The 17,627-nt window shown below is 36.7% G+C and overlaps 3 protein-coding genes and 1 long non-coding RNA gene across 14 annotated transcripts in view; 2 read left to right on the top strand and 2 right to left on the bottom strand.

Annotated features, from left to right (window-relative positions):
• Positions 1–7,492, bottom strand: kctd2 (potassium channel tetramerization domain containing 2). The gene is made up of 6 exons (XM_083557640.1): positions 6,652–7,492; positions 5,564–5,672; positions 4,390–4,481; positions 3,210–3,305; positions 2,633–2,758; positions 1–1,387 (listed from the first exon to the last, which is right to left on the bottom strand). Exons 1-6 carry the CDS (start codon positions 6,997–6,999, stop codon positions 1,358–1,360), a joined length of 801 nt encoding a protein of 266 aa, XP_083413766.1. The 5' UTR covers positions 7,000–7,492; the 3' UTR covers positions 1–1,357.
• LOC310735072 lies at positions 6,411–10,092 on the top strand. Its single transcript, XR_014536215.1, has 2 exons — positions 6,411–6,526; positions 9,879–10,092. It is a non-coding gene; the product is annotated as an uncharacterized lncRNA (long non-coding RNA).
• hexd (hexosaminidase d) lies at positions 8,382–15,275 on the bottom strand. The gene is made up of 13 exons (XM_083557639.1): positions 15,116–15,275; positions 13,097–13,203; positions 12,897–13,012; positions 12,687–12,774; positions 12,371–12,535; positions 11,392–11,575; positions 11,152–11,223; positions 10,430–10,628; positions 10,241–10,323; positions 9,996–10,074; positions 9,417–9,527; positions 9,175–9,264; positions 8,382–8,921 (listed from the first exon to the last, which is right to left on the bottom strand). The coding sequence occupies exons 2-13, from the start codon at positions 13,181–13,183 to the stop codon at positions 8,723–8,725; spliced, it is 1,473 nt and encodes a 490-aa protein (XP_083413765.1). The 5' UTR covers positions 13,184–13,203; positions 15,116–15,275; the 3' UTR covers positions 8,382–8,722.
• Positions 15,223–17,627, top strand: part of sec24c (SEC24 homolog C, COPII coat complex component) — an 18,580-nt gene continuing 16,175 nt past the window's right edge. For 2 of the 11 annotated variants that reach the window (XM_083557631.1, XM_083557633.1), the window contains exons 1-3: positions 15,286–15,505; positions 16,997–17,181; positions 17,450–17,536. In XM_083557631.1, the coding sequence (XP_083413757.1) occupies positions 17,010–17,181; positions 17,450–17,536 (259 nt within the window). In that variant the 5' untranslated portion in view covers positions 15,286–15,505; positions 16,997–17,009. Of the gene's footprint in view, positions 15,506–16,990; positions 17,182–17,449; positions 17,537–17,627 lie in introns of all 11 variants that reach the window. The other 9 variants (XM_083557636.1, XM_083557638.1, XM_083557630.1 and 6 more) reach the window with 8 other exon arrangements.

Here is a 17,627-nt window from a genome sequence, read left to right on the forward strand (position 1 = left end):
TTTTTCTTTTTTTAAATATGAGATAGAACAGTTAAACAGCCAAAATAAAAATAGAGTTCTATCAAGAACTAGAGCTGATCTTACCAAGTCGAAAAAAGATGAACAATCATAGTACAGAAAAGAGTTCTGCAGTGACTCAAAAATCGTATGAGCATGTTGTCCATCAACAGTCTCATGGAGCTTATTTGTGACAAAAAGAACTGATGCACTTATATATATAGAGAGAGAGAAACAAAAATATTTTGAGAAATAGTGTGAAATAAGACTATGGAGTGCCAGTTTTCCAGTCGCATAAGAATAGCCAGAGGGAGAACACAACACACAAACAAAAAAATAATCATTTACATACGCAAATAAGTGATGAGGCACTGGACAAAACTAACTAGGAGCACAAGTTGATTCATAAGCTTCCTTAGTCAAATGTGACTGTTACGATATATAAACTGGTTTTCTAACAAACTCTAGTGTAACAAAACCATGTTCATAATCTTTTCACACCATCAGCATTGCATGTTTCTTTTTTGACGCGCACATGTCATGAGGGGATGAATAAACACCTCCAACGTGACTTGGAACATCCGATACCCTTCAATGAATTCAGGTGGGTCAAACACAAGGGGAAACAGTGAAATAAAAAGATACACTACAATACAAAAATGGCTCTGCATGTTCAAAGGCCAAGCCAGGCTGTGGTAGACACTGAAATGATAACGAGTGAGTGTTGCTGCTGATATTAACTTATACACTCGCTCGGTTTTACACAGTGAGTAAATGTGCTTAATATGAGAAGGGTGTAGGGGGCAAACATTTCTGCTTTTTTTTCTACTAGGTTTTTTTTTTTTGCACCCCTGGAAGTCCTGAGGAGATTTTGATGATGATAACACAGCCTAGCTGACCAGGGCACAGGCATCCCTTGTAACTAGCATGCCAGCAATGACAAAGTCTATAGATGATTATGACGAGGATATGAAGGCGATTAATGATCAAGTTCCGAGGCATTGTAGATGACTACATCAGTTGTTATAGTGACAGACCCAAATATTACTTGGACTCCCCCCCAGTCATCATAGTGAGTCCTGCATCATCACAGATCTTCTAACTTTGTACTTTGTCTTTTTTTTTTTTTTTTTTTTATAACAGCAGTGACCTCAGGTGATGGTGCTGGATGGGTGATGTTGCAGCACTGCAGGGAGGGGGACACCCCCCAATGTGGAAAGGCACAAGGGAGGAGGGTGATAGAAAGGAAGGGTAGCCATGTGAGCTGATTGAGTCAGCTGTATGGTTAAAGAAGAGAAACTAGAAGAGAGGAGAGGAGGGGAGGGGGGGGATCTGTGTCAGCACAGCTTAAAAGGTCTCCTTACATCCGGGATCCTCTCTCCTGAAGAATCTATGTGAAAAAGGTCAAATAGCCTTCTTAAACATATGATATGCATTACAGGATACACATTTGAGGTTAATGTGCACTAAGGAATGACATTTCAATAGTGATTAGTTATTAAACATGCTGTAGCATGCACTAATGCTCTTCAATTTAAACTAAAAATGTGTTCAATGGAAATATCTAAAATATCCTGATATTATCTAGATGATCTAAAACAGGGGTGTCAAACTCAATTGCATAGGGGGCCAAAACTCAAAGCACACTTTAGGTAGCGTTCGGCAAGGCAGCTGAAGCGCTGCATTATGGGATCTGTTGTTTGTGTGTTATCAGCGCTTCATAACGCCGGGCTATTAATAACAATAATAATAGATCAATATAAAATGATCTTGCAGGCCGGATATAATTTGTACATCGGGCCTTGAGTTCGACAGATATTATCTAAAATATCTAAATTTAGTATACAGTTTATACGACACTCCTCCCATTGTGTTTTGATAGTAAGAATTTAACATATAAATAGTTCAAATATGGTCAGAGTGAATTGTCTTGAGAGCATGATGTCCCGAGTTGAACCATTATTATTAAACTTGTATATATTTATCTCTTCTACTATAGGTCAAACCATTATCACTTGCAATGTTGGACATAAAAAAGGTTGTTTTAACGCCAACTCTAAGGGATAAAATGATAGAACATATGCTCAAATAATCTTTTTTTTTTTTTTTTACAAATTGCTCCTATACTTAGGCTTTTTGGTCAGTACATTTATAATTCATATATCCTGTCTTAATAATGCATTTGTGCGGATCAGAATGTGCGTTATGCAATTTTGGTCAGTAGTAAAGCTTTTCGAATCGATTCTAAGCAGATGAACTGTTCTTTTGCTTCTTTCAATAATAAACACAATTTAGTTATATATATATATATATATATATATATATATATATATATATATATATATATATATATATATATATATATATATTATTTTTTTTTTTTTTTCGATTTTATTTAAGGTTGTCTAATTTAAAGAAATAGTTCACATTATTTGTTTTAAATTATTTTTTAAAATTTAACATCATAATTTAATTATAAATATAATTAAATAAACCCAAGTAAAAAAATCTTGTTATTGTTACATTTTTCGTCGTTTTAAAAATTAGCATTAGATTTAGCACTAATCTAAACAAGATCAGATTTTGAATAAATGTGATATAAAAAATTTTGAACAAACATTAACTTTGCACTCACCTTAGCTTTCTCAGTTGGCTCAATAACAATCCCATTAGTGGAGTTGTTAAGTTCCCGGGAAACCACACACAGGAACTCCGCTTGGTCCTCATTTCCGTAGTTGTAAGAGGAGCCAATGCTTATAAGCTAGAAAAATAAATATGTTTCATTAAAATCAAGGCAACATAAACATCTCTTTAAATAAATGCGAGGAGATTTCAATTTACGTCAATTTACGTCATGCAAGCTTGAAATCTAAAAAACATCGGTCTAAAAACAGAAGCCTCACAAGAGCTTTGCAGTTCTTTAGAGTGAATGAATAGATAAATAGCCAAGCTTTTATCTAATTAAAGCACAATTCACATAGAGTGAAATTACAGCTGTGGACTTCCACTGAGCAAATGCAATTGCCAAAGTAATAATGGAGAAAAAAAAAATTTTCACAGTAAAAATAAAAGGTTAACAGACCAGTTCAGTGAATAGGGGGCTATATATTCCGAATGTCAGTGTGCTATTGCATGTGACCTGCACTACGCTTAACAGGTCCTCACATAAAAAGAAACTAAACAAAGGGTTGAGTACACAAAGGCCAGCTCACCTGCTCAAACTTCCACCCATCAGACATTGTGGAGACCATCTGGGTGAGTTCCTCTTCTTGGCACTGAAGTACACGATACACATGTTTCACTGGGCCCTGCAAATACAAAGAGATCTTTTAAGGACCTTTATTTAAAGGGGGGAAAAAAACACAATCTAGACTTAAATGCAGTCAAAAACAAGCTTTTATACACCAATATAGAAGAAAAGATTCAAGAAGCAGTGAAATAGTACTTAAGATTTCCCCTGTCACATACCGTTATACACTAAATGGACAAAAGATTGTGGACACCTGAACATTTGATTTATATGTGCTTTTTAAACATCCCATGCCATATTTAATCCCCATTTGTTGCTATTATAACCTTCACTCTTCTGGGAAAAATTTCCCACTAGATTTTACAGTGTGGTTATAGATATTTGTGCTCTTTCAGCCACAAGGGTGTTAATAAAGGCAGGTATTGATGTAGGGGTGCAGTCAGTGTTCCAATTCCTCCCAAGGTGTTCAGTAAAATTTAGTTCAGAGCTCTTCAGCAGGCCACTCAAGATCTTTCACGCCAAACCATGTAAACCATATCTTCATATGCTTTTATGCTGAAAAAAGGTGCAACTGTGTTGTAACAGGCATCCAAGGACTTTTGTCCATATATTGCATTCACGTTTGTTTATTTTTGCACCATCCATAGTTATTTTTCTGAAAGTTAGAAAAGAAGAAGAAGGGGAAGAAGAAGAAGAGCCTTTATTCATCATATATACATTAAAGCACAGTAGAATTCTTTTCCTCGCATATCCCAGCTCATTTGGAAGCTGAGGACAGAGCACGGGGTCAGCCACGATACAGTGCCCCTCGAGCACAGAGGGTTAAGGGCCTTGCTCAAGGGCCCAAGAGTGGCAGCTAGGCGATACCGGGGCTTAAACCCCCCGCCTTCCGATCAGTAACCTTAACCAGTGAGCTACCACTCCCCCAAACTACCTGTTATTAACATAATAATTTTTTACTTATTTGATTATAAAGCAAAAAGACAGAAGGGGCATGCTCCTTATGATAACGAACTGATGGTGCATTTTGTAAATTGCTAACTTAAAGTCCAGCTCTGGGACTTAAATCCATTTTCTCGGCTGACCTGCCAAGAACCAAGCTCACAAAGCACCCTTTATCCTGGCTACATTCTCTCACACACCTGAGACGTCCTGTTCTCATTGTCTCGTATCCTCTCCTTTACCAGCCTCACCAATGACGCAATGTTATAAAACTCAGCTTCCTCTAGAACACCTGCAGGAGCCAGAAGGGACAGCATTGTAAGATTTTATTTACAAGACAATTCGAAAGTATTTAAGACAACAAGATGTGAAGGAATGCTCACACTGGCAGTCTTTTTTATCTTATTCCTTTAAATGTAAGCATCTTGCAGTTAACAAAATTTGTCAACAACATATGTTATAGATCACTGAAAGTTTAAAATGCACAAGATAAAACAATGTGCTCCATTGTACCACAGTTTATTTTTTATATAAAAAAAGCTCTGACTACAATGTCTTAATGCTTTCATTATAAAATGAAGCTTTATATAGGACAATCTAAGTATACTTGTATGCGGACGTGCCACATAAACAAATTTAAAAATCCAATCAATGTTATGGTAGAGGTTGCTGTAAAGCAGTTTGAAAGATCTCTTCAGTGCCAGCAAACCAGAAGTACAGATGTTCCTCTAAGTTGTCTGGCACGACAGTGTGTTCAGGGTTTTGAGGTTTCTCTGTAACATGAGCTGTTTTTCCCCCCCTCAACATTAAAAGAAAGTATGAGAGGCTGGAGAGGGAATGAGGTTTATGGCTGTTATAAAAAATACAGTGAATGACACTTTGTTTTGTGGCTGGTCCACAACATTAAATTGAACTTGGTACAGATAAAATATATAAATGTGTCAAATTTTAACAAATGAAAAATGTTACCTTAAAAAACTAAAAACTCTGCTGTCATATAAGAAGATTAAAACACTGCAGCAAATAACTGGAGCACAAACAACTTTGGGGTATCAGTAATTCAGCTTTGCGTTAACCACATCACACCACGCCGTCTGCGATTATCCTCCTATAACGTCAGATCCGGTCATGTTTTACTATGTACTCAGGCAAAAGTGTGTAATTCACATTGCTTAACTCCATCATCACAGAATATCAAACAAACACCATGTTTTAGACACTCTCTACCCTACAATGATTAAACAATTAATACAGCCATCATTTTTGCACTGTGTTTTTTCTACACAAAAAAACCCCCAAAAAAAAGTCCCTTAAGAAAGCCCGCAGCATGCTGCTATTATAATATAACAAACCACACAAGATAGTCTACCTCACCTTCCTCAGCAAGGTTCTTGTTGATGATCAGCTTTCCGTGCCTCAGATAATTCAAGATAGGTCCAAAGTACGTGGGATCTCTATCAATCAAATAAGCTCCTGTCTCATCCTGTGCAGAGAAACAATATGTATAATACGATCCCATACAAAAATAAAGCCGCATATACACCCAGGATTGAGTATTATTATCTTTGCAGCAGGAGTGACACCAGAAACATTACAGTTTATTTTTACAACACTGTCAGTATCGATTACAAATACTTTATAAAAGTTTTAATGCATCTGCATGTATTTTCCATCATTATATTTTTTGTATTATTCTAAAACCGTCATTACTGTAGACATTTCTAATCGGTGGACATTTGATCATTTTGTTCATACAGCAATAAATGGGTTTTAAAATCATTCCTTGCTTACTGGATTATACGGCAACACTGACACAAGGCAAGGTTGTACATGTGATACATAATTGATATGAAAAAGCATGTCCTAGCTTTCCAAAACAGGCCAAACTAGTGAATGCAAATTTCTGACATTATAAAAAAAAAAAAACTACATAAAAGTCTAGGTTTTCGGTTTTGATTGTAGTTCTGTATGAGGGTATATACTGTATATTTCTCTTGCAGACAAAATGTTTTTACACTCTGAAAGTAACTGAATACCTGCAGACACTCTGCACAGTTATATTGGTACCTTTCAGTTCTTCATTTCTCTACTCCTTGACCTACATAGAGCTACATTGCGCAGAAGAGGAAGAAAGGCACAGAAGTGGGACAAGTTTCGCTAAATAGGTTGCACACTATAAACTATAGATGGTGATGGGATAATGAATAGGTTTAATTAATGTCTGCATCTTGGCAACTCTCTCTGGCCTTATCCTCGTTTGAATTCTGATCGGGCACAGTTTGATGGATCTGCTCGTATCTGCCTGCTGGATTTTCTGCTGCCACACACAGTTATCAGGTGATTCTAAGTGGAAATGTGTGAATGTCTGATTTGCACGATCATAAACAAAAATTAAGCTTTTATGTCACTAACACAGATGAGTATAAAACAGCAGAGTATAAAGCGTTGCATCTCCACCTCACCTTATCCGAGTCCAGATCAGGATCTTCCTGACAAAGTCGGTACAGGAAGGATTTGGGATCCCTGCATAGGGTTTGTTTGGTTGTGATGAAGTAGGTGCCTCCGACATTGAGCCGGACCCACCGGGACCCCGGTTTTTCTGTGGACTCTGTTGGGGATGTGGGGCTGCTCTTCATTGGGAAACCGAACACGGCTCTAGACGCGGACAGGCCCTGGCTGGCAGAACCGCTCCGAGATGGAAGAACAAAGCTGGGCGACGGGAGGCGCATGCTAACCGAGCCGCGGGTCTCCCGGTGCTCGCTCTGCTCAATGAGGCCGCCCGCACTCGCTTCAATGTGTAGCTCTGCCATTCTCTCCAAATGATACAATAGTCCGTGTAATCAGTAATTCCTCCACGTGGCTAGGATCTCACCTAAATGACACACTGTGGATACAACAACAGCTCGCAAGCCAGACCACAATTGACACCCCCCCCCCCCCTCTAAATCCAGTGCTCGTCTGCAAGGCGTTGTTAAACTAAGCAAATAAAACCTACACGCATTGATAACCCCGATCAAAACGGTGATGTATTAGAGACAATCCCTCGCCACGGCATAGTTCATCGTTTCATCAAACGCGACATTGATCCACCTTGTTTATTCAATCGACTCCTGCAAGCGCCCTAATATTATGAAGGAACTTAAAACCATCACTTCCGGGTGCCGCTACACCATACATAATAAAAGCGGAGAAAGAAGCCACGGAGAAGCCAATGTAAAATTAATGCTACGAGCCTCCTCAAAACATATTTATAATATACGCATTTCCAAATATAGGATCCGTTATTTAAAAATGCTCAGTAATAATCAGGATTTTTATTAAACCTGTATTGCTTTTTTAATTTTTTATTCCTGATACAGAAGAAGTTGTCAGTATTTATAGACTGACATGTTGCTGCTGTTTGTTTCTCCCTCAGTTATAGAAGTTTAAATTAAATTTATTCAGTTTTAGTGACCAGTCCATTGGACTACTAACTATAAACGTGTACGAACTACAAGAACTGTTTTGGGAAAACGAAATATAATCCGGTTTGTACTCCTCCCTCTAGCTGTCGTCTTAAAGTGACACCATTTATTTCTTTCACTGTATTTATCCTGCTGTAAAGTCCAGCCTCCTAATCAGCTGCCCAACACAGGTCAAACTAGTGAATTCACATGTCTGACATAATCATAAAATAAATCATTCATTAATAAAAAAAAAATCCAACATAAATAAATGAATGAAAAAGCATGAAATAGCATACTTGTGTTGCATCTTATAAAAGTAATAATAATAATAATAATAATAATAATAAAAAAATCTTAACCATTTACTTATCAATTTACACAAGCTGATAAAGCCAATATGAAAGCTAATAAATAAATTATCAGCTTTTGGAAATATGGTCGATCTCCATTTGTGCAGCTGCTTGTACTAAGCTGTTTGTTTGTTTTTTTAACAGACAATTATATATTTTGCTTATATATATCATCATTTGTTCATCCCTCCTCTCATTAATCTTTGTATTCATAGAGAATTTAGGTTCTAAAATGCACAAAAGAAATTCAGACTATAATTTTATTATTAATTAGAATTAATATGCAATATTTTCATTTTTGACACACATACACATACATTATATATATATATATATATATATATATATATATATATATATATATATATATATATATAACAAAGATATGGTCAAACAAAAATTATAATGTTTAATTAATATTAAAAATAATACATTTACACAATAAATTCACAGCTGAATTGTACACATTATTTGGTTAATATTAAATCGGATATGAACTGTTTATAGCAGAGAACAAATGCAACCAGATGAGAGCCAACAACCTCAACAAATAGTCACTATCAACAAAAAAAATATAGCTAAAATAATTTGTTAAAATATTTGCCATTTATATAATGAATGTAAATAATATTTAGCATATCTATTCGATCACCTAAAATATTAGCAAACAACTATACTCTTCTAGCAATAAAAGATGTACATTTCTGTATTTATAAAAAAAATTTATTAATTGAAACTTAATGTTCACTGTGAGATTCACTGATGGAAATTCCCATATCATCCAAGGCAGTTTGGAGATCAGTCAGTAAGACTTGAATGGGCTTTAGTACTGGAGTGACATGCTGAGAAACCCATTCCTCCACTGTTGTGTCTGGATAAAGCACTTTCATCTCCTGCCTCACCTCCTGCACCTTGAGCTCTACAGTTTCCAGGAACCTGGTATAAAAATAAATATAAAAAAATGTGAGTCATGTAATAGTTATTTCATAGAGCAGATATTATAGGATTATAAACAGGGTGTGTGAGCTGTTTGCACGTCGCTTTTGTTTTGATGTCCAAATGAAACTGGAAGATTTTTGTTTGTTGACGCCTAGAACTACATGATTAATTATCACTGATATTTAACTAAACCTAGCATTATAAATACTGTCTGTAAATGTGCATAGTATAAAACCACTTTAAAACATACATTTGTGCCTGATTCTGAATTTGATGTGCAATAAGTGGGTTGACGGTCTTCTGCTGCCTCTGATAAGGGGAGAACCAGCCTCTCACATACCTGGAAAAAAAAGTCCAAAATACATATGAGAAGTTCAGTTAAATATGTTGCAACGTTTTATAAATGCATTCACATTAAATCCTTTATTAAATCAGTATCATTTAACATTCTGAATAAATGGTGTTAATGATGTTATGATTTGAATGACTTACATATTGCTCTCAAAGTGTCTAAAATCTTCAGACTCCAGCATGGCTGTCAGCTGTACAACAAGTTCAGCAAATTTCATGCCAGTATATGAGCGAGAGGATCCTTGAGACAAACTGAACATACAGGTACAACAGTAAACGTCTGAAGTAGCATGTAAAGTGATTTTCAATTCTAAAATATTTTGAAGCAATATGCAGATAAAAAATATGGCAAATATATAACTCAATAAATTCCTTTATTTTAAAACTGTTATGCAGATATTTCGCTTGCGCAAAATAAAAAACACACACACACACACACACACACACACACACACACACACACACACACACACACACACACACACACAAACAGTAATTAAATAAGCATGTGGTACCTGCTTGGACTGTGATATCATTCTTTTCATTTTATCATTGATGTGTCCTGAAAAATTTTGCATTTTCTCTTCTCTGTTGGATCTCTAGGGGGAAATGGATGCAACGTGAGAAAACTTCCCGAGTGTGATACCAGTCCTTCACAGGGGAGTGAAGATACATCATAATTTCACTGAATGCCCAATATACATCATTAACATTTAATACCTCTCTATATCACCAACTTCAGTTGTTTCTGTGCCAAGTGCCTCCATCACCTTGTGCTGTGCTTCCTGAGTAAAGCTTCCTAAAGCAAACGCAAAAATAGCCATGAGCTCTATTAAGTATTTTTTGTCTCATTTTTGTCTTTATTTATAAGGCATTAATAGTGTTATTAATAAAAACTGTTTAATGTTTTATAGAGTAATGGTACAGTATGTGCTCCAAAAAAGGTGCAAATTGTACAGACAGACCATGCTGTAGAGTCTGCAGACATGAGGCAAGAGAGTGCAAGCCAAGAGGTATCAATTCACATAGAACAGACAGATGATCATATCTAGATATAGATAAGTATAGATATATACAGGTAAACATACATCATTCTGAATATTTTATTTTAAAATATCAAGATTCTTGGATTAAGAATCTAAACAGCATGGTACCTTTGCCAGCCAGTGAGTGCAATGCCCTGTAGATCCACACCAGGCGAAAGACCAGACAACACTTTTAACCATTGAACATGATTGTCCACATGTCTTTGTGTGCTGGTTACACATGTGTATACAGTGGTGGAGCCTTTGAAAGAACTCGCAATCCACTGTTGGGATAAACCAGCTTCTTTGTATTTCTCCATTAGCATAACTGAGTGGAGACAATGGATGTTTTATTCATCTTAAAATTGTACATTCTCCAATAATTACTTGATTATTAATTAAAAAAGTATTTATAATTATACAGCTGTTTCCGTAACAGCAGCGAAATTAATAGAATAAATAAATGCGCAACAATGGTGGGGAATGTCACAAGGGCCTGATTATTGTCCCGAGTCTTTAAAAAGGTTTAATAATGTTTTCTTTATTTCAGTCTGAATTGAGTTATATATAGATATAATTAAGGCTATGCCAATATTCTATACAGATTAATATTGGCCAGAAATGCTAGAGCAGTATCAGGCCTGACATGTTTTCCTATCTCCAATGTATGTTTTATATATGAACACGTGATGATTTTTAGCATAAGTAAAGTATGCATTATAATGGAAAATCATATACTGGAATTGTATACGTTATATCGGAGAAAATAGCCAATGGGGCACACAGCTTTTAAAACTAAAAAAAAAATAATGAAATAAAATAACTGCAATCATTAGCAAAAACAAACTTACTATTGTGGGCCACATCCATTGTAGGACTGTAGTCCCACAGCATGGGCTGCACAAGTCCAATTAGGCCACTATCTAAAAATAAAAAGATACAATATATATTCAATAACTCTACTGAATGATCTTATAATTGACAAATGCATCACATTTACAGCATGACTGTTAATGTTACACTGTAACAATTCTGTGATTTGATACAACATACACTTGTTAACAAAACAAAACGGCTTAACGCAAGTTTACCTTTAATGGTGGCAGTGGTCATGTGCCTCAACATGTCGTCCCACATTATCACACTAAGGCTGGGGTAAGTCTCCTTAATTCCTTTTGCCACCTTAGTGACATGATCAAGGAACAGCTTTTCAACATTGTGACCTGGAACACTTAACCACTCTTTCGACTCCTCTCCTTGTCCCAGCATGTATACCTCAGAAAATACAAATAAAGTGATCCACATTCATCTTCATTAAACGATATATCCTACTCTGGGCTGCTACTTCTGGGCTGCAACAAGATACAGACCATGAGAAGAAAATGTAATGCTTGACACATTTAACAAAGGCGGGAGATAGTAAATGATCATTTATAAAAATAGGTCAGGATCAAAAGCAGTTAATGGAAAATGAAAATAATCAGCCAGAGAGAACCAAAAGTTGAGTATTTTCCGAAAACAGCACATGGAAGCTTTCTACTTCTAGAACACACCAATTTACAACTAAAGAATAACTCATAGCTAATAAATACATTACATTTAATGTTGTGGAAAATCCTCAAGACAAGTAAGTTCTCTTTATCATTTAGCTTCTGTATTTTCTCTCACTTGTAGTTAATTAGACAAAAAATCACAGCTTGTCATGTTACAGAGAAACTGCAACACAATTGCATCTATGTCCGGGGAAACGCTGACTGTTGTAAGAGCTCATACTGAAGACTCCTTCCATAAATACAAATATAAACATTTCTTTACAGAGGCTTCAACCGTATATTCAACATAATGTATAAGGACCATGTTTTTTTTCTCGTAAAACAACAATAAACAAATTGTATTCATTTATTATATGCCTTTTGTTAAGATTGTTGTGTTTCTAACAAATAAGTTCATGTGAACAAGTGATAACATTAGAACATGTGTGATGTGATGTGATGTTCTGGAAAATTATTCAGTGCTTTTTGATCAATCATATTTCAGAATAAACAGCTCTTTGTCAAACTTGTGCAGTACCTCGTCTGCCCCAATGTGTAGAAAAGTGCTCCTCGGGTGAAGCCCCATGACTTGCTGCAGCATTTCCAGTATAAGAGCAAGTCCTTGCTTGCTATGTGGGTTCAGGGTTCCCAGACAGTGTCTTAATTCTCGCATGTTGCTGAAGGTGTTATGCTTTAAGACAAACTGGCAGGAAGAAGTAATACAAGCCAGTGTATGTCATGAAAATAAAATCATCACAAACTGTCTATGTAGTTGTACCACATGCAAGAGTTATCATCTATATGACATCAGGGATTTTTTTCAGGACCAAACATGTTTCACCTCTCTCACTCACTTCAAGGTGTCCAAATGTCTGAACTAGAGGAATCACCTCCAACCCTCTGGAGTAAGCAACATCCTGAATGGCAATAATCTCTTCTCGGCTGTATGTAGATCAGTAACACTGGTATCAGATAGACATCAATTGGATATAATAGCTCATATCCCTGATGGAAATTCGGGTAAAACATACGAAGATAAGTTTTAAATACATAAGTCTTTTTACCTGTAGGGTGGGTGAGATTTGGACTGAAGGATCTTCAGCTCTCCTTCATAGGGAAACATATCCTCATATTCAATAAGGATGCCATTTGCACCCAGATCAGCAAAAAGGTGAAGTAACTGTGGATGAAAGTGTTGAAGTAAGTTCTACAGGGCTGTACTAAGACTAAGCAACATGCAGAAAAACATCTGTTCTTTCTGTACCTCATGTAGATAGTTAATTCTTGGAGGCGCGCCTTTCAAATCCAAGTGAACTAGTTTTTTGCTTCTTGACAATAAACAAACATCCATGGCAGATCCTGTTGTGTGATCTGTAACATAAACATTGTAGAAATGCATGGGTCCTGAAATGTATTAGTATATTTAAACATTTGTATTGTTTTCTGCACAAGCCTTGTGTCAGTTATTTGTATTGTACTGATAAGTAAATACAGATGACATGAATGCAACTACATGTCTAAATATGTGACTGTTGTGTGTATACGATGTATGTGTACATAATAGAAACGTTTGTTTAAACTGCATTTTCTTGTGAGGATCAAATATCAAACATTAACAATACCCCATGCCAACCAAGCATGTCAAGCAAGAAGGTATTTACCGTAATTTCCGGACTATAAAGCGCACCCATATATAAGCCGCACCCACTGAATTTGACAAATATTTGTATTTTTAACATAAATAAGCCACAGGTGTCTACACCAATGTACTTTACACAGGCTTTAACGAAAGACACGTTACACAAAAATAAAAGAAGCACGAGTTTTGGAAACCTGTCTGTGCTTATATGATTTCTGTTGTAACTGAAGTTAGTGAGCTCTCCCATGACCCAGACTCAACACGCTACAACGGCTTGTATCTAAACAGTAGCCGACCAAGAAAGTCATTGTTCACTGTCTTCCTCCTTCCTTTCACAACTATTTCTTTTGGGAGTTTTTCTTTTGGCATCGTCGTGCGTTTAAAAAAACCTTTTTTTTCTCTCGATGCCATGCAGCTCAGAACACAGGTGAGGTGCGTTTTCTCGTTTCCGTTCGGGAATTTCATTGGTCTAATGTTATGACGCTCAGTTTTTTGGCTTGAAGTTTGTGAAACCGGGAAAAATTTATAAATTAGCCGCTTCGTTGTTTAAGCCGTGGGGTTCAAACGGTAGGAAAAAAGTAGCAGCTTATAGTCCGAAAAATACGGTAGATGGCACAGCGAAGCAACAGGTAGCATTCCCATTTCACAGCTCCAGGGTCTGGTTTATGCTTAGGTTTTATGTCTTGTTTCAGTGCATGGTCTTATGGCTATTGTGTGTTCCATCTAAAGGTTCTCCCACTTCCTCACGACTCATGAAAACATTTCCCTGTGAAACCAATAATGTATACTCTCTCTCTTTCTCTCTCTCACACTAACATACATACATACATACATACATACATTTTTTATAGATAGATAGATAGATAGATAGATAGATAGATAGATAGATAGATAGATAGGCTGAATCAGAATTAATTTATTATGCTTTAATATATTTTTGTCAATGAATATGTATTAAATTATTCCCAATAGTCTATTTTAAGTATGTCTCCAGACCTGAACGCTATTGAGCAAGTGACAAGCAGCTCTATGATGTCATTATGTAGGAGTGAGAGAAGATCCCAGCAACAACATGTGCAGCTCTGGTAAATTACATGCCCAAAAGTATTAAGGTAGTGCTATATAACAATGTTGCTCACACAAAATAATGACACTTTGAACACAGTTTTGACATGTTTATTTAGGGTGTACGCACTTTATTTGCCAGTTATTTTGACAATAATGGCTGTATGTTGGACAGTAAACCTGTATTGTTATACTAGCTGTACATTGACTACTCTAACATATATCCAAGTTTCTTTTCTCTTAAATAAAAAATAGTTGCTGAAATGTGAGGGTTGCACTCACTTTTGATCGATCAATCCATCTATCTAAAGAATGGCAGATAAATGTATAATATATATATTCATCCATCCATCTATGTATCTATCTATTCAGAGCTGACCAAAACATCAGATCGGGTCTACTTGTGTAATGTAACACAACATATTTTTGAGACTGTTTGCCCCTGTACACTATAAAAAATATGACGATGATTGGATCATTAACATACTAATGTCCAGCTCGAGTCTCGAGCGCAACAGGCAAAACTATTTTATTATAAAAAGAAAAGAAAAACAAATCTGGATCTGGATCTGTACATACCGTCGTCTCTAAAGATGAACCCGGAACTCTTTGCACACACACTGGTAGGCGTGCATGGTGTATAGACGCGCGTGCATCTAGTAGGTCTCTGACAGATGACGTAACAAAAGAAAACAACAAAAAAATGAAACGCTCACGGAACCGGAAGTGGACGTGGCACAAAGTTGCTATGCTTCCGGCGCGAATGTCATCGCGGTGCTAATGCGACGGCTGGAGAAAATCGAGGAGGAAAGAAAGGGATTAAGCAGGAGCTAGTGGTCGATCGCGATCCCGGGAGGTGACTGCTGTGCTTCTCCTCACTACAGAACAATCTGCGTAGATCTCTGTGATCCGCTAAAAGGAGCAGATTCCCCGCTGGAGCGCTTCTTAACGTCTCGGTTTAGAGTGGCGGTAAGAGGGAAATGTCTGCCTGCCCCTGCCTGGCTCTGGGCTAACAGGCTTGCTAACATTAGCGTTTCTTCTACCTGGCTTTAGGTCATCTCGACCTGTTTGACCAGACTCGGGGCTGATTTGTGGTGTCGCGTTTGGAACACTGGCTGCTTGATTAGCTGTTGGTATTTTATTTGTTGTGTTTGGTTAAAGATCTCTCGCTGTCTTGTCTGAAATCGATGCTATCTGTTAAAGGCCCGGTGCTAGTCCTGAACCGGCTTCAGGAACATGCCATCGTTACATGATAATGCTGAGTATTTATGCAGCGCACATTCATTATTCCTATTAGCTCTACTTTTTATATAGAGATATATAAACCTGTCCTGTTAGCTTGCTCGGCAAACATTTTAGCTTGCTAGTTGTTTAGCTAGCTCAGGGTGTTTCTTTTTACGCAACTGGTTTCCAGTGGCCTGGTGTACTGGGGAGGTAAACTGCTAAAGCTCGCTAGTGAACTGTTCAAGCTGAGTAGGTGATTTGTGTAAAATATTACTATATGTTACCTGTATGGATTTCGATGTGGTGGGTGTGGAAAAAAATATCACGATACAAGTCATTTTTCAGCAAAAGACAATATTCATCACAATATCCATAAAAGTTTATTTTGAGAAACTACACACACCAAACTGCTTACAGTGTTATTTGTAATGTTTTGTATGTATTTCTTGATTTAATTTGGATTGGGAGGGAAATACACGTAATTTCATTGCAATTCAAAAAAGTTCAAACACTACATGTAATATGTGAAATAACCTCTCACAATATTATGTTGTCATGTTGCCTATTCATATATCTAGTCAACGTTTAGGTTAGATTCATATTATGTGAGCATTAACATCTGGACATTTTATTTGTTATTGGAAGTCTGCAGTAATCCTACTTCGAAATGTAAAAAGTACTATGTGATACCAGGAAATTGGTTCTCCAATGCTGCTTCTTACCTGGTGTAACCAGCGTATCATTTCAGTCAGTGAAGCGTTACACACACGCTGGCTGCTGTACAGTGTTACAGTGTCGATAACATTGAATTATTCAGAAGTCCATGTTGGGTTGGTGCTGCTATAGTATCCATCATGAAGCGTTTCATGATCAGATCATTTTTTTAAGTTTAGAGATAGTGAGAGAGTTTTATGACCATTGCAGAGTCCACTTTTATACAAGGACTGAAAGATAGGTGGTGGAAGGCGTGTATTTAAGACAGTCTGGTTTTATTATAATATAAATGTTGGCTGTGTGAGCAGTACCTGCAGGTTTTTATCGTTGATGCACCTCAGTGATGAGAACACCGTTTTTTTTTTTTTTGTTTTTTTTTTTTTTAGATCTGTTGTTGAAGAGAAAACTTTACTTTTTTGCATGGTAAACCCAGGATTTGTCAGGTTGTGCAGTAATGCTGGTCTTTCAGAAATAAGTGTCCAAGTGTCCACTCAGTGTTTTTTCCCATGTTCTCAGGTTTAGGGATGAACTGAAAATGAATGTCAACCAGGAACCTCATATGGCCTCTCCTTACGGACAGCCGCAATCTGGCTACCAGGACTACCCGCAGTCTGGTTATGGGGGTCAGCAGATGCCCGGGGGTTATTCGGCTCAGTATGTGCCGTACAACGGGCCTGCCTCTAATTACCAAACAGGTCCACCTCAAGGTAATTGCAAATATACAGACAGATTATGTAATAAATACTAGCAATACTTATATTATTTATACACCATTTTTAAGGTTCAGTAAGATTTTAAAGTTTCACGTTATTTTGTAGTTTATATGGTATACTAGGTCCTTTAAAAAATCAACAAGCAGTATTGAGTTTGAATCATCATGCCCCTCTCAATTCCTGACTTTTCACATATGCCTTTTTATTTATTTTTTATTTTTTGTCTATCCCAGTTTTTACTGCTTTCTCTCTTGTATTGCAGGATATTCTCCTTATGCAAGCTTTCCCTCTAAGGCTCTTGCAGCAAACTTAGTCTCTGACCTGTCTTCTTCCTCTCCTCTTGACTTGGGTAACTGTTTTCATTATGCTCGGCAGGCTTTTGTTCTCACCGTTCTCCCTGGTTTCTACTGAGTGTATAGTAAAGGACAGCTGCAACATGT

The sequence above is a fragment of the Silurus aristotelis genome (genome assembly GCF_946808225.1).
Source record: "Silurus aristotelis genome assembly, chromosome: 12".
Taxonomy (NCBI): Eukaryota; Metazoa; Chordata; class Actinopteri; order Siluriformes; family Siluridae; genus Silurus; species Silurus aristotelis.